At 40.4% G+C, this 22,307-nt stretch overlaps 1 protein-coding gene across 1 annotated transcript in view; it reads right to left on the bottom strand.

Annotated features, from left to right (window-relative positions):
• The window catches only part of TSPAN2 (tetraspanin 2), a 182,812-nt gene extending 160,948 nt beyond the window's left edge, over nt 1-21,864 (bottom strand). Inside the window, exon 1 of the mRNA XM_063444313.1 lies at nt 21,733-21,864. Within this exon, the coding sequence (XP_063300383.1) occupies nt 21,733-21,801 (69 nt within the window). The 5' untranslated portion in view covers nt 21,802-21,864. The remainder of the gene's footprint in view (nt 1-21,732) is intronic.
• Nucleotides 21,865-22,307: the final 443 nt, after the last annotated feature.

Genomic DNA, 22,307 nt, shown 5'->3' with positions numbered 1-22,307 from the left:
GGATTAATAACGTTGGAAACTTTCCTAGCCGGTGGAGGGTCACTGTTACCTCCTAGAGCGGGCGTGGGTTGGACAACCGGCCCGGGAATCTCGGGGACTGAAGGAACGTTATTAGCTTCCAGGTTATCCAATCTGTTATTGATGGTGGCAACTGAGGACACTAGGGAGGCCATCATGGCGTGTAATTCAGCCAGGCTATTAAGTACGTTAACCTGTGAACTAGGGCCAGGCCTTTCGTTATCCTCAGTAGAGTTCAATAAACGAAAAAGTTCATTCTTCCTAGCTGAAGCCGGATAAGGGATATTTCTCTTTTTAAGTTCAGCGGTAATCTTAGGGATAGTCCAGGAGCGATAGCTGGAAGCTGGACTTGGAGGGGTTGGTTGCGTTCTCTGCGTGCCCGACCTGAGCGGGGTGCTGGTAACCGACAGATTGTCTTCTAACACCGAAGCGTTGGACATTCTAAGGGGCAGAGAGGGCGAGTTTAGTACTGAAAAATAAAAAGCTGGAGGGACCCCACTCACTAGGCTAGTGCCCATAGGCGAAATTGTATTAGCTTAGCTTTCGTTGGTGGCAGATGAGGCCCTAACTACTTGCCAAGTGGCTATGAGAGGCACTAACTATGATTTGGCGCGTGGGGCCTTGGTGCCACTGAGGTGGGTGGCGGGGAGTTGGCCTCTCGGTGACATGAAAAAGAAGCAATACGATTGGCCGTGACTGGTGAGGCCCTAACTAATTTTGAAGCAAGGCTATAGCTATGCGTTGGGACGATTGGCCTGAACCTCCGAACGTAGGGGCTGACCTATGCCTTGCTGGACCTCTAACCTAATAGGCAAAGAGCCCACGGGAACATACCTAAGTTGGCGGGGGAATTACAACTAGTCCTCGAACCCCCCCCCCCCCCCCCCCCCGCCAGGACACACCGATAACATACCTGCTGAGGAAGGAAACTTTATTTGACCTAATAAAGTATAATCCTGCAGGGAACCAATGGAACTAAAGGAAAAGAAACGTGACCTATTTATGAAATGTACTATTTAACTACAACATACACACAAGAACTGGGTGACACCGAGGCCTACCTCTTTAACAAAGCTGCGAATACGTACACCCGCGAAGGGCCACTTGCGAGAAGTGTCAGTACTAGTAAGAACTACGACAAAAACAGGACAGGAACAGCCATTTAACACGATGGAACAACATACCCCCTATTTACACTATTTAGCTATTTATGACATAAAGGGGACCATATAACTACTTTAAACACAGAAGTTTAAGAATACTGGGCACTACTAAAACCGCTTAAACCCCTTTCATATAAAACGTAACTATTAAGACATAGCTTAAAACGTGAACAAAAACCCAGAATACGGAACAGAATGAAGATATAGTACCCCCTGAACGAAAACGTATGGCAACCCGGTGTGGCTGAACGAGACTACGAGGTGTAAGTGTAACTGAACGTGTTACACTGACCGAGAAAATGCAGGAGCGGATTGAATCCGAGCCCGTGAGCGACAGGGCTAAACTTACGATTCTGATGCCGTCCGTGTGAGGCAAAAGCGGAATACTCACGAATACAGCCGCAGGGCGTTTGAACCGGGCTGCCGGCGGGCGGGAATACTGACGTCACGGATCTGTAAACCGGAAGTACACTGAAGCACTTCCGAGATCGTCGAAGACAGGTAAGCAGGGGCTTACTGGGTTTAAATAGGGAAATTAAGTGCCTCCCACAATTACAGGCCAAGCCTTCTATATATTGAAGAAGATTTCTTGCTGAGCAGCCATGTTGGGTCACACTCTACTGTTATGTGACCAACTGCTGCTCAACCTTACTTGCCTGCTGCTGTGATTGCTCTATGTGCTCTGTGTTTACCTATGTGGTTGGCAAAATGATCCATTTAAAGAACAAATACATTTTTTTTTTTTGCTTAATATTTTTTGCACTTCATAACATATAATGTAATATTTTATTTAACAAACATAGCACGTCAACCTTTTATATTATTGGAAATAGAGACATATATAAGACATAATGAGTTATGTAAATCAAAATGAAGTTTTTATTATTGTAACCAATGCAAATACATGCCTGGGTAATTGGTCTCTTAAAATGAAATGCACCAGACTATCTTACTTGGGAAAACCTATTACACCCATAATACAGTTCAATCTTCCTGTCTAATAATTGTAACTGCAAGCGAGTGCATTTCACAAACTTAATTTTCCATGTCAAATGAGTTTGTTGATTCAACTATGAAATGTAGACTGCACTGCGAAGTCTAGAAGCACAGTTTGAAAAAACACCACAGAAAACACAAAGATGTTTTATTCACTAAACACTGAACTATAGTCAATCAAAAACTGAATTGGAAAATTCAGGCAGGAATAGCGGTTTTGGAAAAGAAAATTCCAACTTCCTTCTCAGTGGTCTTACGTGTTCCCAAATTGTTTTAAATAGTTTTTATTTCAGTCAAAGTTAAGGCAGTCAAACAGCGATATAGCGAGCAAAACGGTTTTACATCAACCTACGCAGAGGCCTAAGGGTCAGCTGAGAGCAATATCACATATCAGTAGCATGAAGTATACAAGAACAATACGTTGTCCAGTAAGGGCACATTCCTCAGGTGAAGTATAAGTAAGCATCATTGGGTTATCGTTACAGAGCATGGCCGCTTTTTTTAGAAGAATCACATAACTGAAATCAACAAGAGGCATTTTTATAAACTGAAATTACTGTGCCAACGAAGCCTTATTGTAAGCAAATATATAACATATCTAAAGTAAACATGGGTAAATGCAACACCAAAGTATGCGTCAAATAGGAGCATTCACATTCATAGAGAGTGCATCATTGCTATAGTTAGCACAATGGCTAAAACACAACCCTGGAGCCACGGGAGATGGCTGCCGCTCAGGTCGGCGGCCCCGCCCTCGTGTTCCCAAATTGCACCGCTGCTATCTATAATGAATACGGTGGCAAGGCTCATTTTCCTGCCCGCCCGCACCTCCCACGGCTCCCGCCTCTGTCAGTCCCTACATTGGCTCCCAGTTAGATATAAGGCTTAATTTAAGATTCTGGTGCTTGCTTACAAGTCCCTACATAATGCTGCTCCAACCTACCTATCCTCCCTAATACACAAGTATGTCCCGTCAAGGCCCCTGCGCTCTGCCAAAGACCTACATATATCCTCTGTCTGTACTCCCACATCTGATGCTCGCCTCCAAGACTTCTCCAGGGCCGCACGTTTTCTGTGAAACTCCCCTCCCTTCTCTGTTAGATTTTCACCCAGTCTCCAATCCTTCAAAAAATCTTTGAAAACACACTTCTTAAAGGGACACTCCAGGCACCCAGACCACTTCTGCCCATTGGAGTGGTCTGGGTGCCAACTCCCACTACTCCTAACCCTGCAACTGTAATTATTGCAGTTTTTTATAAACTGCAATAATTACATTGCAGGGTTAACTCCTCCTCTAGTGGCTGTCTACTAGACAGCCACTAGACAGCCACTAGAAGGAACTTCCTGATTTCTAGCAAAGATTGTCTTTGCTAGAGCGTCACTGGACGTCCTCACGCTGTGTGAGGACCTCCAGCGTCGCTTATTTCCCCATAGGAAAGCACTGAAAATCTTTTTCAATGCTTTTTCTATGGGGAGACCTAATGCGCATGCACGGCATTGCCACGCATGCGCATTAGGTCTCCTCGGCCGGTGGGCGGGATCAGTCTCGCCCACCGGCCGACGGAATCAGAAGGAGGAGCGGCGCGGAGCAGGAGACAGCGACGAGGGACATCGTCGCTGCCTCAGGTAAGTGACTGAAGGGGTTTTCACCCCTTCTGCAACTAGGGATTGGTGGGTGGGAGGGAGAGGGAACCTCTAGTGCCAGGAAAACAGATTGTTTTCCTGGCACTGGAGTTTCCCTTTAAGGCAAGTCTTTATTTAAACTGTTAGCAGGTTTTCATCTCCCCCCTTGACTCCTCTCCTGCAACTGTCAAAAATAACCTAGGTTCTCAGTGAATACTTTTCTAGCAACCCATTTCATTACCCCTACTTATACCCTTTGTGTCACTATACCCAACTCCCTCTAGCATGTAAGCTCAATGAGCAGGAACCTCAACCCCTCTGTTCCTGTGCATCCAACTTGTCTGATTACAATTACGTGTCTGTTAGTTCACCCATTGTACAGTGCTACGGAATTTGCTGGTGCTATATAAATAATAAAATAATAATCATTATAACAATAACAACTCATCTACAGTCACAGCTCAGCAATTTTAGCCTAAATCTTGCAATTCAGTTTTCACTTCGCTACAATTCAGAGTTGAGTGAATATTAAACCCAACAGTAATCAATGGATAGCATTAGCAAGATAGCTCTAAATAACTGTATAAGAAATTAATGCATCTATATTTTGCAGAGTAGCTCCTCGATAACTGTCAAAATTAGTCCAGTGTCCCCACATCGTCATCTAACTTCCCCTTTAAAACCCTAGCATTCAGAGGGTTATATAACTCCTAGCCTTTTGATAAATTGAGAAAATGACCATGTTTCAAAAGCTCAGACTAGAGTAAACAAAGTGTATTATGTTTCCCTATAGTATGGTGCCCATTACATGACATCTCAAATGCATTAAGGTCCCTTGTGCCTTTACAAGGGAATATATTTGCACAGACATTTCAGATGGATCTCACCAGTGGAAGCTTAAAGGACCACTATAGGCACAGAGACCACTTCAGCTCAAAGAAGTGGTCTGGGTGCCAGGTCCCTCTAGTTTCAACCCTGCAGCTATCAACATAGCAGTTTCAGAGAAACTGCTATGTTTACACTACAAGGTTAATCCAGCCTCTAGTATCTGTCTCCCTAACAGCCACTAGAGGCGCTTCCGCGATTCTCAGTGTGAAAATCTCATTGAACTCACACAGCGTGAGTTCAGATCTCCATAGAAAAGCATTGAGTAATGCTTTCCTATGGGCGTTTTGAATGCGCGCGTGTCTCTGGACACGCATGCGCATTCGGCTACACTCCGGAGCGGACATCGGCAGGAGGAGGAGAGGTCACCATAACTTACCTAAACTATTTTTTTAATATTTACAACAGAATGCTGATAATATTAAATACTAAATTGAATACAAGCTTTATTACAATTTGTTTTTATTTATTTTCGGCAAATATAAAATTTGATACAGATCAAATGTATAACTCACTATCACATAGACACTGTGAAAACACACAAACTTTTGATGGGGACAGTGTGGGTGACAGAATGGATAATTAAGTCCTGCATTAGGGTGTGCCTGCATACACTTGGTAAACCACATGCACACGCCTGTGGTTGGTTGAGTCTTAGCAGGATCAGAATGTGGCAAAAATTAAGCCCATCTATACAACCACACTGTAGTCAAATGTAGGCTGTAACCCTGTACATGAATTTCACACACACAAGTAAACACGCAAAAACGTAAACACAACTCAACAATCACATTCGATAGCACTCCATATGGATACACCCCAGTATTATACACATACTAACATTGACCCTTCACAAAAACACATTCCTGCATTCACACTTAAAAGCACTCCACACACGCAAGCCACTGAATTAGGCATGCACACTCTGAAATTGTACTATGCGGACAACCTTTTTTTATTTAATAAACATTGAGCTGAAAATCGACTTGTTATTTTAGCCTCTATTTTTACAACTCGGTTGACACAAATCATTGTTTATTAAATAAACCACGTCGTTTCCATATGAACCTTACTAGTATTAGAACATATTGCACAAATATAAGGAAACTGTACTGCCGCCATCTGATTGGTGTGTATGATTATATATTTGAGCTCTTCAAATCCACTGTATTAAGCACACTATCCATTTTATCTCCTACTGGTTTGTAACATTGTGGTTAAATTGCTAAATTATGTATAATGTGATATGGAATTTTCTGACAACACGTCTTGATATATATCAATGCACAAGGCTTATAAATATTACATGGTAATATACAATAAAGTAGCAACATGATACCTGTCAGAGATGATAAAAGCATACATTTAATTTGTAAATATACATCTATTTATAATCATAGAAAATAAAAAATAAATGTAACCCTAGCCTCAATGTTCAATGGAAACATTTGTCAAATTACGTTTTCAATAATTTCCCCTTATATAAAGTTTTTCCCAGACTTGTGATGTGTGAGAAATTAGTATTATGATAACTCTTTTTTAACCCCTTAAGGACAGAGCTTCAGAAGCTTGTCTTTCACTTAATGACAACGGCATTTTTTGCATTTTTTGCTATTTGCGTTCAACTGCAATTTGCATTTTACTAATTTATTGCACCGACACATATTATATACCGTTTTTTAAAGGACAGAAAGGGCTTTAATTTTATGTAACACATATATATATAAATGCTTATTTATTATAAAAAAAATACAGAAATATGCAAAAAAAATAATTTTTGTGTGTTTTTTTTACAGTTTTTGCAATAATAATGTGTACATAATTAGTGCAGGTTAAGGAAAGTAATTAAAAATAAATTCATTTAGTTGTTCTGAATTACAGAATATATAATGTGTCTGGGATTTTAAGTTTTTTTTGGTAGTTACAGGTCACAAAGCACAAGGAGTAAAATAAACTTTTTATGTGGAGCGATTTTAGAATTTGGTATGTTTGTCTTGTAAGCCTAATAGCCAGGGCCGGATTAACATAGGGGCTGATGGAGCTGCAGCTCCAGGCCCAGGCCCATGGAATAGGCCCATTGGTTTTAAAAAAAAAAAAAAAAATTTTTTTTTTTTTTTTTTTTTTTTTTTACACACTACTCTTAGGGTTGCCAGGTATTTCTCATGTATTTTTTAGGGTTGCCAGGTATTTCTCAGAAGTATTTCTCAGGTATTTGAGGCTGCCTAGCCGGTGCCGGTATTGCAGTAATACCGGCAATACAAATGTCTGTCTCAGTATAAACATAGATTATTCTGCAATACCAGCGCCGGCCAGTAGGGGTCACTGTTTGTGTGGAGAGAGGCAGTGATAAGAAGTTACGGCATCTCCCTCCCTGCCTCTCTCTACTCACTGATCCGCGGGGGAGCAGCTCTGCACAGAGAGTCCAGACAGCAGCTCCGAGACATGGGGACGCTGATACATTGGGACACTGGGGAACATGGGGACCCTGAGCATGGACGTCCGCAGGAATTTTTCAGGGGGGGAGGGGGGGCATAATTGTAATGACATCCATGCTTGGCCCCTTTTTGACAGTGTCAAGAAAGGGAAGGAGCATAGTCATTTTCACATAAAGCAAGGATGAATAGCGTTTTCACAACTATGGTGTCAGGAATATATGTTTGTATTCCTGACACTATAGTGTTCCTTTCATCAAATTACAGGAACATTCTGGTCACCATAACAACTTTATCTAAATGAAAATGCTGTGATGCAAGGAGGCCCCTGGGTGCTCTTTCTTTGAAGGGGTGAAACCGCTCTCAAATGGTTTACCCCCAAAGGCTTCCTTCAGCTCCAGATCTCCAGGTCGCTCAACTTTCAACTTCTGAAACAGAGTGTCAGGAAGTGCAGACTGATGTTGGGCATCGGTGCCGCTGATTGGCTAGAGTGGTCAGCTGACACTCTAAGCCAATCGTTAGTTCCCGATTCATGGAGAGAGGCATGGAGACACAGGGAGACATGGGGACACTGGGCGACTTTGAGACATAGGAGACATGGCAGTGTCCCCATGTCTCCCAGCCAGTGTCCCTAGTATCTCAGTATCCCCATGTGTCCCTGGTGTCTCTCAGTGTCTGTAGTGTGCCAGTGTCCCTAGTGTCTCAGTGTTCCCTAGACTCCCAAAGTCCCCTAGTCTCCCAATGTCTCTGTGTCCCCGTGTCTCAGTGTCCCCTAGTATAAAAGAAAAAATCTCAGGCACTCACTGTGATAGATTTAGGCAGGTTTATTGGACACCGCAACGTTTTGACTTGTACCCAGGTCTTTATCAAGTCTCCAATGTCCCCTATGTATCAGTGTCCCCTATGTATCAGTGTCTCAGTGCCCCATGTCTCTCAGTGCCCCATGTCTCTCAGTGCCCCTTGTCTCTCAGTGCCCCATGTCTCTCAGTGCCCCATGTCTCTCTGCCCATAGTGTCTCTGTGCCCGTAGTGTGTCTGTGCCCGTAGTGTCTCAGTGTCCCCTAGTATAAAAGAAAAAAATCTCAGGCACTCACTGTGATAGCTTTAAGCAGGTTTATTGGACACCACAACATTTTGACCTGTACCCAGGTTTTTATCAAGTCTCCAGTGTCCCCTATATATCACAGTGTCTCAGTGCCCCATGTCTCCCCGTGTCCCCTTGTGTCTGTCACACAGTGTCCCCAAGAGTCTCAGATTTCCTAGGTCTCCCAGTGTTCCCTAGTATCTGTTTCCCATGTCTCCCAGTGTCCCAATGTCTCTCAATGTCCCAATGTCTCCCAATGTCCCCTAGTGACATGGGGACACTGGGAGACATGAGGACACAAACACTAAGGGACTAGGAGACATAGGGACATAGACATTCCCCCTTTTTGTGTATGTTCGCCCTTTCGCCCGTTCTGGTTATGAGATTTGTGTCAGTATCCCACCCTTTTACTGCATCCATAGACTTCCTGCTTTACTGGACACTGCTGTTATGGGTTTACTTGAAAGATGAAAGCATTAGATTAGCAAAGGGTATGTGTTTTCTCATAGTTGCATCCTATGAGTTTCCCTACAGCATCATCTCCATCAGATACATGACGCTTAGGAGGTAGGACTGTTTTAGTGTTTTTGGTCAATAAGATTTTGTAATTAGGCCCATCATGATTATCAGCACCAGGCCCACTGGGCTCTTAATCCGGCCCTGCTAATAGCCATAAAAGAAAACAAAATTGCCACACAAAAGTATATATTTATATAAAGTAGACACCACAGGCTATTTACCTAAGGTTGTTTTGACACTTTCTACGTAGCCATTTTACCGCCAACCTCTGCTAAATATTGGAGTAAAATTGTGTTTTTTGGTGGTTTTCGCACACAAACTTATAACAAAGAACTTCTCATGTGTATTTTGTAAAGTTGGTGTGTGCTATTCCTGTACAAAGTTTTATTATGTGTTCATTTACTTCTGCTGAGTACAACGGTACCCCCATTGTATGTCTTTGGCCCTATTTTGTGAATCTACAGTGCCATATAGGAGACCTGTCATTTTCAGTATTCACAGTAGAATTTTGAGAGACGGATTTAATGAGCCTATGCTTCCATTTGGGGTATTATAACAGTTTGACTGTTCAAAACACCCCACAAAGGCCTACCATTTGTAAAAGAAGACACTCCAGGGTATCTCATAAGGTGCATATTGTGCCTTAACATGCCCCCATTTTTTTACCATTACATGCCAAAGTATGTGGTAAAAAATAATTTTGTGCATTTTTTACATACGGATTGCATTTTTGCTGGGCATTTTGTATATTTCATGTGTGCCACTAAGTTCAAACCCCCCAAATTATGCTCAGCTAAGTCTTCCGAGTAAAAGGACACCCCCATTGTATGTCTATGGCACTATTTCGTGAAGCTACAGTGCCATACAGGAGACCTGTCCTTTTCAGTATTCACAGTAGAATTTTGAGAGACGGATTTAATGAGCCTATGCTTCCATTTGGGGTATTATAACAGTTTGACTGTTCAAAACACCCCACAAAGGCCTACCATTTGTAAAAGAAGACACTCCAGGGTATCTCATAAGGTGCATATTGTGCCTTAACATGCCCCCATTTTTTTACCATTACATGCCAAAGTATGTGGTAAAAAATAATTTTGTGCATTTTTTACATACGGATTGCATTTTTGCTGGGCATTTTGTATATTTCATGTGTGCCACTAAGTTCAAACCCCCCAAATTATGCTCAGCTAAGTCTTCTGAGTAAAAGGACACCCCCATTGTATGTCTATGGCACTATTTTGTGAAGCTACAGTGCCATATAGGAGACCAAGCCATATCAGTTTTGACCGAACTTTGAATTTTGACGCCGGGCCTATGTGCAATTTCCAAGCATCTTTGCAGGTTTTAAATTCAAACTACCCCACAAAGGCCTACCATTTCTTAAAGTAGACACCCCAGGGTATTTCAAAAGGCATATTTTGAACCTTAGCGTGGGATCATTTTTCCGCTAGCGTGTACAAGGTGTAGCGGTTATAAGCGTTTTTTTCTGCCTTTTTGACACACAAAGTGAGTTTGCACAGTATATTTTGCAAACCATATGTGTACTACCACTGTATAATACTTCATATTTTGCTCAGCTATGTCTGCTGAGTACAAAAATACCCCCGTACGTACCTTTGCCAGGTATATGTGGACATCGGAGGGGCACATTTGGGACACAGCCATTCCATTTTTTTTCAAATTTTGAATTTTTACGCTGTGCCCATGTCCCATTTTAGAGTATTTTACCAGGCTATATAATCCAAATACCCCATAAAGCCATACCATTTCTTAAAGAAGACATCACAGGGTATTTCAAAAGGCATATTTTGAACCTTAGCGTGGTATCATTTTTCCGCTAGCTTGTACCAGGTGTAGTGGTAATAAGCGTTTTTTCTGCCTTTTTGGCACACAAAGTGAGTTTGCACAGTATATTTTGCAAACCTTATGTGTACTACCACTGTATAATACTTCATATGTTGCTCAGCTATGTCTGCTGAGTACAAAAATACCCCCGTATGTACCTTTGCCAGGTATATGTGGACATCGGAGGGGCACATTTGGGACACAGCCATTCCATTTTTTTTCAAATTTTGAATTTTTACGCTGTGCCCATGTCCCATTTTAGAGTATTTTACCAGGCTATATAAACCAAATACCCCATAAAGCCATACCATTTCTTAAAGAAGACATCCCAGGGTATTTCAAAAGGCATATTTTGAACCTTAGCGTGGGATCATTTTTCCGCTAGCTTGTACCAGGTGTAGTGGTAATGAGCGTTATTAAATGTCTTTTTTTACTTTTTAAACCTTTTTTTACTTTTTAAAACTATTTTTTAAACTTTTGTTTTGATTATTCATTTTTTTAAAGTTTCCTAAACTTTCGTAAAACTTTTTTTTACAGATTTAACATTTTTCTAAGCTTTTTTTTTTACGTTAACCCCTAACTAGCAGTAAGCAGCACTAACAGTAAATTCCCCATTTTCCCATAACTCCCACCCACCCCAGCTAGCAAAATATTTAATTATACAATATTTAAATTAGTTAATTAAATACATTTAACCCCTGAGGGTTAAAAAATAAATAAAAGTTAATCGTCAGGGGTTAAAAAAAAAAATTAGAACAGTATAATACTGTGATCTGTATTTTGATCACTGTAGGCAGTGATCGACTGGCAGGGAAGGGGTTAATTTTTATTTGGACTGGGTAAAGGGTTTATTTTTTTAAATTTTTTACTTAAATGTTATTAAAACTTTTTTTTTAACTTAATTTTTTAACTTTTTAAAGCTTATTTTTAAACTTTTTTTAACGTTAACCCCTAGTTAGCGTAATACTAAATCCCCCAATTCCCCACTAACTTCCACCCTCCCCAGCTAGCTAAATTTATAATTTTAAAATATTAAAATTAATTAATAAAATAAATTGAACCCCTGAGGGTTAAAAAAAAAAAGAATTAACCCTCAGGGGTTAAAAAAAAATCAGATCTTAGTAAAATGTAATCCCTGCCAATTGATCACTGTAGTCAGTGATCAATTGGCAGGGAAGGGGTTAATTTTTTTATTAAAATGGGTAAAGGGGGGGTAAAGGGGGGTGGGATTTTAATTTTACTTTATTTTTTTAACACCAGGGGGCAGGATCACTGAAGATCCGTCCCCCTGCACTTCACACAGAACCAGGAAGTGCAGGGAGGCGGAGGTGAGTATAGAGAGCACATGTGCCCGCTCAGACATGCTGTCAGAGCGGGCACATGTACTCTGACAGCCCGATCCGGTGCTCCCGGTCTGCCTCTAATGCAGAGGCAGACCGGAGCACCATTAACCCCACGATCGCCGCGATTGCGGCGATCTGGGGTTAATTTTAACGGGTGACGGACGAGGTCCGTCACTCGTCATTAACGCATTCCCCTGAGTGACGGACCTCGTCCGTCACTCGTCGTTAAGGGGTTAAGGAACACTACATATACCGTATACAAATGTGTGCAATTTCCTAGTGTGGAGCAAGACAGATGAGTTACTATATTTTTCAGACCTGTCAGGCCTTTATGAATTCTAGTAAATATGGCTAAAATGTGTACATATATATCTACAGAATTTACTGTAGCAGGTCTCCTAATAGTCTCACTTTCGGTGGGACAGTCCAGATTTTGTTTTAGTTCCCTGGTGTCTCGCATGTGTGGACACCAGGGAACTATCCCTGGGGTGCATAGCGTGACTGCATCATTAGATGCACTCACAATGTACAGCAGGTACAAGGATCATGCATTGTCCAGAAGGTTAGGGGTCGGCCAGGCAGTCTGTCAATGGAGAGGCTGCCCCTTTTCCCAAGCAGGCCTGCCAATTATGGGTGTTGCTAGTTGCACTGTCCATGTCATTGGCGACGCCCTGTCCGATTCCTTATTCCTGTAGATTTTTGGGAAGTGTGCAATAGATAAACTGGACACATTTAAAATTATTTCTATGTGAACTTATAGTCAACATTCTGCAAGGGAAAGTTCAGTTTGGAACTTAAATTCATTCTAGGCTATTCTTCAAATGTCAAGCTTAGAATGGATACCAATGAAAGCCAATGGAGGATGTTATTTATATGGCTACATAAGAGAACAGTCAAAGGGTTCAGCATGATATTGCCATAGTGGGACTAAATCCTTATATTTCTAAAATGAAATGTTTACGCAGGCTAAGATGTTGTTCGCATTATGTAGATATGCAATAATCCCATTGTAAATGGCATCATGCAATGAAGACTCACTGGAAATTCCAGAGTATTCTTTTCAAATATACTTTATTAATTTATTTATTTTTATAGATTTTTCAACAATATATTTAGTATTATAAAATAATGATGCAATTATGTAATTGTACCATTGTTATTATTATTGTATAACTCAAATGTTTGTTTATGGAAACAAATATGCATTTTAATTTATGAGTATTCTATGTTGGCTCTTGACTCCAGGTCGAGTAAAAATCGTAAAAAGAGCCACTGAAAGCCGCCTCTTCAGCAGACTTGATAATGCAAAATTTACACTTTTGCATCTAATCAATTACATCCAATCTGAACAGGCTGAGAGCACTGCTTTTACCAGCTACACATTTATAAATTACTCATGATGATAAAAATGGCTGAAAAGGGGTGTTTGGCTGATGTGTTTTTTGCTAAACCAAATAGTTAAAAAAAAAAAATGTAGCACATAAACTCTCAGCAGGATAATCAAATATGACTCCCATCCAGTTCCCTCTTACCTCTTGCTCCAATCATAACCAATGGCTTTGGCTTGGCTTTCTGAACAGGATGCTCGTTCCCTTTGATGCCAACATGCTGACACATCTGTTACTTTATTCTACTGCCTCTTGCAAAACGCAATAGGTGCTCACTAGTGGAATAATCACAGCAGCTATAGGTCATACACTGTAGTTGCTGTGAAAGAGAGCAGTAAAATCGCCATGTGGGGTGGGTCTCCTGTTCTAACCTGTCAGTCAATTTCTGACAAACTTGTATGACTTGTATGACATGAATGACTAACAATAGAGGAGGGGCCATACATGTATTCTTCATAATGTATAGATGAAATTGTTATTTATATTAGAATATAAGGTACACTTTAAAGTTGTCCAATGGCGTGTACGAACTAACTGATGTTACAATGACAACTCTTCAATTTGAGGCATTCTTCCTTGACTCTAGGAAATGTTTCCATGTGTGGATTGTCACCTGTCTACTTATTAGACATGTTTTCCCCCCAAAACCCACCGGCTTACTAATATTCTACTGAAACTTAGGTTGACAGATATTTGTAATAGTTGGGAACCAGGCCGAAAATTATAGAAGTAGCAGCTGGGTTCTGTACAGAATGGTCAGACTTATAAAGTGAGTTTCTTGCTTCTAAATTTTCTTTAAGTTATTTTAAACTAAAAATTTCAATGCAGAATATTATTTTCAGAAATATGAAATCATGTGAACCTTCTACACTCTAATATTAACACAGAAGTAATATTGTCCAGTGCACAAAGCAGCATTAACCCCTTAAGGACACATGACATGTGTGACATGTCATGAGTCCCTTTTATTCCAGAAGTTTGGTCCTTAAGGGGTTAAAGGAAAAATCCACTGGAAAAATATATATTTCTTTTATAACCACTTAGATTTAACCCCAAAGAAGATATTTTATTTTGCATATTTTCATTGGGCATATATTAAAAATTATTTTTTTATTTAAATTAATACTTTTATAAATTAAATAAATTACTCAATATGTGTTTGGTCTGTTCCTTTAATTATAATATTCTCCTTATTTCAGTACAATACTCACAAAAATATATCATCTAGATAAGCTAGTGTTCGCTATTCCCGCTGCTTGAAAATACAACAACTTCTCATTGTTGTCAAGGAATGCTATGAAGATGCTACACCCTCAGTTTCAGCTTTTGAAAAAAAGTTACCTGGTGCTGTCACCAGCCAATTAAATTAAAATGTTTATTGTGGTAAAGTAAGCACCACATGTAAATATTAACACAATAACTTTCAAGGATCAGCACTTACAACGTCTTCCCATAAAGCAGTATGTGCACAATGCATATTAATTTGCATAGAATGCCAGGCTATGCCTGCAATTCAGTGGAAATGATAGCAGAAACACAAAAAATCTGAACAAATAGCTGGCTAGCAAGAGCTAGCTTGTAGAATGTGCTACTATCTCCAAACTGACAGCTCATTTTACAATCTGTAACTACCGCGGTTGATGCATTCTGCAATATAGGGACAGAGGCAAAGGAAGGCTTATTGCATTGGTGATATGAATACCCAATGTGAACACAGAAAGTCATGTATTCAATGAGTATGGTATCCTTTTTATTTTGATTGTTCTATATTATTTTTGCAAAACTCACAATGGGACACTTTACGCACCTTAACCACTTCATCATCATGAACTGGATTTGGTCCTAAAACCTTTTCGATTTTTTTTTCTGACAATCTGAAACATCGCTGTTCATTAAAAACAACAGTGTTTACATTTTGCCTTAATTATGCTTCTAGTGGCTGTTAGATTGCCAGTCAGCCATTTGAGGAACTTCCTCAGTGAAGAACTTTCATTTTCAAATTTCTTTCACGTTCACTGAGATGTGCATGATTATGCCAAAAGCAATACTTCTCAGTGGATTCAGTAAAACGCATGGCAACCGTCACACCATAAGTCTCTATGAGTCTTCTATGAGAAGCATTAGATTGGGCCAAGGTCATCAGTATCAATGATCTCAGAAGAGGTTGAGCAACTGCTGCAAGGAGTCTGGGTCTGCTCTGGATTAGAGTTAATGTATTTTCATTTTTACATCTGGTTTTAATTAGAATAGGGGTATTTTAATTTTTTAATGGGACACAATTGTCACCAGAACAACTACAGCTTATTGTATTTGTTCTGGTGAGCATAATCATTTCCTTCAGGGTTTCTGCAGTAAACACTGTCTTCTCAGAGAAAATGTTATGTTCGCGACATCACTAATAGGGAGAGGTATTAGCAGTAGAAAGAGGGAAGTGCTTATGCCATTGTACAGAACACTGGTGAGACCTCACTTGCAGTATTGTACTTGGAGCCTTCAGTGTGACAGCCACAAGAATCAGTTTAACCACACAATGTAAACATTGCTTTTTCTGCAAAACTGTTTTTTTTTTTTTTAAGTTGCAGGGATAAAATGACAGGGACATGGCACCCAGCTCACTTCAATGAGATGAAATGGTTTGGGTGCCTATTACCGCTTTAAAGTCAACAGCCAAATGAGAATAATCCTCTAAGTCAGCTATACTTTCACTTTGGATACTTTGGCCTTAACTACAGCTACAGCTTAATGTAGTTGTTATGGTATCTATAGCCTGTCCCTGCAGGCTTTTTTTTAATGTAAACACTGCCTGGTGTTTTCAGAGAGAAGACAATGTTTGCATTACAGCCTTTTAACACCTCTAGTGGCAATCACTCACAAGGCTACTACAGGTGCTTCCTGGGTCAATGTTGCACAGTGTGCAGAACTGGCATTCAGTGTCTGTATGGATATGCTGAATGCTCCCCATAGAGGTGCATTGTTTCAATACATCCCTATAAGGAGATGCTAATTGGCACAGTACAGAGTTTTGCCGCACATGTCCAATAGCCTCCCAATTTTTTCCTATGGGAAAGCATTGAATTGACTGAGATTGTCAAATTTGGAGCAGGTCAGTACCAGACGTGGCGGGACTGGCACAGCACTGGAAATAGGTGAGTAAAAATACCTTTTTTAAAGTAGATAGGGGGGGGGTCGGGAACCTAAACTGTTATTTTACCACTCTAGTGTCAGGAATACGTGTTTGTGTTCCTGATACTAAAGTGTTCCTTTAAGTTAAAAATTTACTTTGAATTCTCACTGAAGTAAATACACATGAAAATAGGCAACTGGAAACATTCATAGTCAACTATATTTCCGGTTTCTCTATTTTGAGTTAAAATGTAAAATTCGCTTTGAATTCCAATAATTGAAACTTTAGTAAATAATGTTGGATCTGATACATTGACGCTAACTCCTAAATGCCATAGAACTGAGCAGACTGCAGGGGTATGATCTGTATTACGAAACTGCTATATTAAGCTAAATTTGTTGTAGTGTTTCAAGGCTCTCTTTAATTATTGTGTTACTATTACTTGAATATATTATATTGCTGGGAATAACAGCGGGTACAATATCAGATTAATGACACATAGATAGTTTGCTATTTGGTTTTGCTACAACACAAGAGGTCGAGGAGCTGTCACTGTTGAGTTAGTGACATTTCCTCTTTTTTTTCACCCATTTGAAAGCTAATGAAGTGTTAACCAGAATGTGGTGTGCCAAATTGGTAAGTATTAAACATATTTCCGTCACGTCCCAATACGTTCTGCAGCAGTGTAGAAATCATAACATCTCTGTCACAACACAGATTAAGCATTCATGAACAAAGGGTCCTATCAAATTATGTAATAGGAACTCTCCAGACCGCTAAAACACTTCATCTTGCTGAAGTATTTTATTTGTGAAGAGTGTGTCCTCTTTTTTTTCATTTTACAAAAAGTGCACATTAAAATTGGCACCTTTACATATTAACCTTGTTACACCTGCTGGCTATGAACCAAACAACTGGTTCTGTTACTTCCTATTAGTTTACCCAAGTGGAGCTAACCTCAAGAGGCAGCAATTGCCCAGAGCACCTGCCTTGCAAAGACTTCTCATTGAGCTGCATCGGAAAGTCTGTGATTGGACAGCCACAGAAAGTTTGTGCTGGGAAAAAGGGGAGTGCTGGCAAATGCTTCAGACAAGAGATCTGCAGATTTGTAAGCAGTTTTAGATATAAACCAATGAAAAAATGCATAATTAAATCCATGCATGTTTATTAAACAGTAATACTTTGTGTGTGTTTGGGCAGTGGAATACTCCTTAATTTGCTCTGGGCTGCCTGTCAGTTCAGTTCTTAATTTACATCTGTCGTTGGTGCGCACTGCATGCTGCTGACAAACATAACTGCTTCTCCTGCCTGCAAGACAAAGATCTTATCTGCCGTTCTTTCCACACTGACATCAAACATGGCTCACGTGACGTCAGATGGCACGGCTCCCGTGATGTCAGACGGAGCTCTGTCCCTCAAGCTCCCCAACAGGTCCCCTGAGATCCTGGGCCATTGCTAGACCACCAGAGAGTGATCTGACCCTCCTCCACAGTACCACCAGTAATCCTGAAGAATCCACCAAAATTAGCACCACACACTACATACACAGAGCACACACCACAGACACACACTATATACAGCCAGCACACACCACACACACATTACATATAGCCAGCATACACCACACACACATACATACAAATATATGAGTCAAAATAAAATTGTTGTGACAATAGCCGAGCTGGAGAATTTTCGGTTCAGGTCACATTTTTAGGCGACAGGAAGGAAACACCGGAAGAACACTGTTAAAGAAGTGGGGCAATGGAAGTGAGAACTGAGAAAACAGTGGCACTGGGGGACATTACTGAATAAGAGAGGGGCAATAGACATGAGAATTGAGAAAAGGGAGGCACTAGGAGAAAACACTGGGGTTAGGCTGCTAAAGAAAAGGATCAATGGAAGTGATTATTGAGTGAAAGGTAGCTATATAGATGAATGCAGCCCTCCATCCATTGCACAACATGGCCCTAATCATGCTGACAATTACACTAATAATTATTTGTATAGCACAGCACTTTACAAATGATAAACAAGACCTTGTATAAAACATTTACATACCTCCCAACAATCTGGACTGGGGAATCACGATGGGGTGGGTGTTGCCTTGAGGGGGCGTTTCTAATGACACCACATGCCTCTCTAGCAAGGCCTCTAATTCCTCAGACTTTAGGACCATGCAGGGAGCGCTACTGAAGCTTTCTTAGCAGTATTCTAGTGCCCAATGCACAGTGTGAGCGCATCTAGCGATGGACCCGCACATTATTGCAGAGGGCCATCATTTCCCTGGTGTCCACAGATATGGGTCACCAAGGAACTAAAGAGAGCCAGCACACACGGGAAGAGGAGGTGAAGAGGACCGTGACCAAATGAGCTAACAATCTACAGAACATAAAATCACACATTGCACGGTTATACACACATCTACCCGCTCCTCCTCTCCACTATAAACAGCAACAGAACATATGAATTCCTCACTTACAAGACGTTGGGTAAATTGGACAAGTTTAATGCAATCTGGAAGCTATGGAGGAAATGAGATAACAAGCCTTGTTTCACACAAAGACTGCAACAAATTCTGGTTTCTAACACCTCACTTCCCCCCACTTCTTACCAGTTTTTTTTGTTTTTGTTTTTTTACTTATCAGTCAATGGAAATGATCTATGATCTTTTGAACATATATTGCTAAGAGCTTATTTTGTCTATGTCTAAACTCACCAATAAATACACCCACAATTCATACATTATGCCATAATGTTTTCTTATTTCAGTTAATTGAGATTATTTTAACCTAAGTCTTGTTAAGGTATCAAAGTGTTTGAACAGTCTTCACATTTTCTTTTTTAATCCAAATTCTTGTAAATTGGTTTGACAATATAAAAATATAATAATATAATAATGATTATTTATAAAGCACTAACAAATTCCGCAGCGCTGTACAATTGGATAATAGTTCAATGTATGTATTCCCACGTCCTATCATATCTCTCTCTCCTATCTGTTTATTGTTTGTATATTTATCCCATGTTTACAGATACATTATCATGACACTTCATGCTATTTTCATCCTTGTCCAAGACACTGGCCTGTTATTTTCACTCCACTTGCCCAGGGATTCCCCCCTGACCTCAGCTGTCCTCTGCCCCTCCTATTCCCCCTGTCTCTGCTTATCCACTTATCCTTATAGGGAGGTTATAATGATGACATATACATTCCAATACAACCTTATGTGGTTAAACCAAGCTGCCTATTTACGTGAGTCTATTTTTCTTAACTGTAAAAATCATTTAACATAATTGTGACTGCAAATCTTAACATTCTTATCTGTATTCTGATAGTGAAACCACTTGCACAAACAGCAGTTAGTTGATGGTGATACTTTCAATTGAAAAAAAAAAAAAAGACTCATACACAAAACTGATCTAATCACATAAATAATAAACTGACACCATCCTTTTGCTACACCCTTACTGGGCAATTCACTGAAGCGAGAATTATCAGGAATTCTAAGTGATTTTTCACAATTTAGGCCGAATAACTAATTTAGAAAAAATTCTCCAAATCAAATCTGTGGCCTTACATTTAAAAATTCACTATGATTTCCAAGCAATTCTCATTTTAGTGAACAACCCATTATCTCTTTTTATAATTTGTTTCCTGCTGTATTCACTCCATCTTTGTTATTCTTTGGCAGGTTTATGTACTCTACTAAGTACTACGGATGCTTGCCGTGAAGGGGTTGAATAATTTTGAGACTGGAAAAGTTTTTCTAAGTTGCATTTTCAGTTGAATTTGAGGAAACAACTTAAATCATTGGTTGTGATGAGCTATTTCAATTGCTTTTGTTTGATTTGTTCATTGCAAATAGCTGTAAATTTTTACAATTAACCTGATTTTCAGTGGGGGTTGAATAATTTTTATTACAACTGTACACCCAAACTCTGTTTACCGTATTGTGCGCCTGTTGTCACCATAACATATCGCTGTATACTTTGAAACCTTGTACTAGAACTGCTTATTACTTTAATGCCCTGCACACACCCTTACTGTAACCTCCTTTAGAACATTATTACTCTGCACCTCCAATGCCATATTTTGTCAATTTATTTGTAATCACTTTCCAGGTGGGCTATTCTGTTTTCTTCTACTTCCCATTACCCCATCTTATGTTTGATAGTTTCCTGTATCATTTCACAGTTTGTCCTGATTTGCAATGTAGTTGCCCTGTAACTTATATCATTTATTTATTCGTCTACGTTTTCCTAGCATCCAACTGCACACCCTCTTTTGTCTTTCCATATAGCTTGTTCTCACCTTTCCCTTTATCCTTCCTCCATCACTAACCATAGCTCTGTCCATGCCTTAACACAATGTTTTCTGTCTCCCTGTCCTTACCCAATTATCTCTCATCCCTTCAAACCATTATAACTACACATTAGTCCTAACACCTTCTCCAGGCCCCATCTTTTTTAAAGCCACTTATTGAAGCCCCATCTTATTGAAGCCGGCGATTACTTCACCATGTCAAATCTTTCTCTTGTTTAATTCACCAAACACAGGGTTATTCAATAATACCTCAATAGTCAGAAATTTCACTTTAGTGAATAAGCCCGATCGTATTTTATCCCCTTTATTATCACTTTTATCTCTACATCTTCTCATGCTCAGCCTCTCCTGAAAGGTACCAGACATTCTCTTCTCATTCTTCCCTTTCCCATCATAAAGGTCTGCCTTCAATAAACGGTCAGCCTTCTCTCCATCTCTCACTATCTCTGCCCAAGGCACAGATTTTGTCATATTTTCAAACTCTCAAACATTATTTACCCCTAAACATATAGACATGGCACAACACAAACCACCACCTATTCTACTAATCTTCTATCCTCCTTTTATCATTCCAATTGAATCTCTTCCATTCCACATGTTTTCATCCCCTCTATTTACCCTCACAATCACAATCAATCACACTCTCCCATTCTACTAATACCCCCACCCTCCACTACCATCCACCAACTATCTCACTCTCCTCACTTCCCCTTTACTTTCCAAATAGTGACAGGAATTAGATCACAGGTGTCCAAAATGTAGCTCACCAGCTGCTGTTAAACTACAACTCCCGTGATGCTTTGCCAGCCTTAGAGTTATAACTGCAAGGGATCTACCCACTGACCATCCATGCATTATATATATGAGTTTAATTTAGACAGAACTGTCACTGATACAATGTATATTCTTTGGTAGGGTACATTGACTCCCCTGTCACTTCTTGTCCACTGAGACCCCAGTGTCCCCCTGCCAGCCCAGGCTGCTCTTACCAGGAAGACGAGGTTAAAGGTGAGCAGCAGGTACTTGACACAGCGCAGGGCTCCGCTAAGTCTCCCCATCCCGGCTACGGACCACACGGCAATAACCAGCTGTCAGAGCCCGGGCAGGCTACACACAGCACCAGCCACGGAACCCCGCCCACTCCGCGACAGGCCCCGCCCACCAAGTAACATCTCCGCAAAAGGAACCTTTCAAATCCCTGAGAGCCCTTGACTCCGCCCCCTTCGAGACGCCCAAACCGCAGCAAAGAAGCAGAACCTGAGCCTGGAAGCCCCGCCTTTAATTGGAGACCACGCCCATATACACACTCAGTCTGTGCAACTCTTGCTCTCCATAGAGCCCATCCATAACCCTAACAGCAGAGCTATTGATTGGGGTGGAACTTGCTTACTGTATGCTCATACAGTGCTGGGCGGGAGTATTGCATTTTAAGGGTTAATGCAATCATTCTAATACCCCCCCACCCCCTCTCCCTTCCCATGTAACTGTAGTGGGAGGAGAAGTCGTGTAAATCTGGCAGAAATTGGTCAATAAATTGTTTATTGCAGCAGAATTACCTTTTTAT

This window comes from Pelobates fuscus, chromosome 1 (assembly GCF_036172605.1).
Source record: "Pelobates fuscus isolate aPelFus1 chromosome 1, aPelFus1.pri, whole genome shotgun sequence".
Lineage (NCBI taxonomy): Eukaryota > Metazoa > Chordata > Amphibia > Anura > Pelobatidae > Pelobates > Pelobates fuscus.
This window is presented reverse-complemented; position numbering and strand designations above follow the sequence as displayed.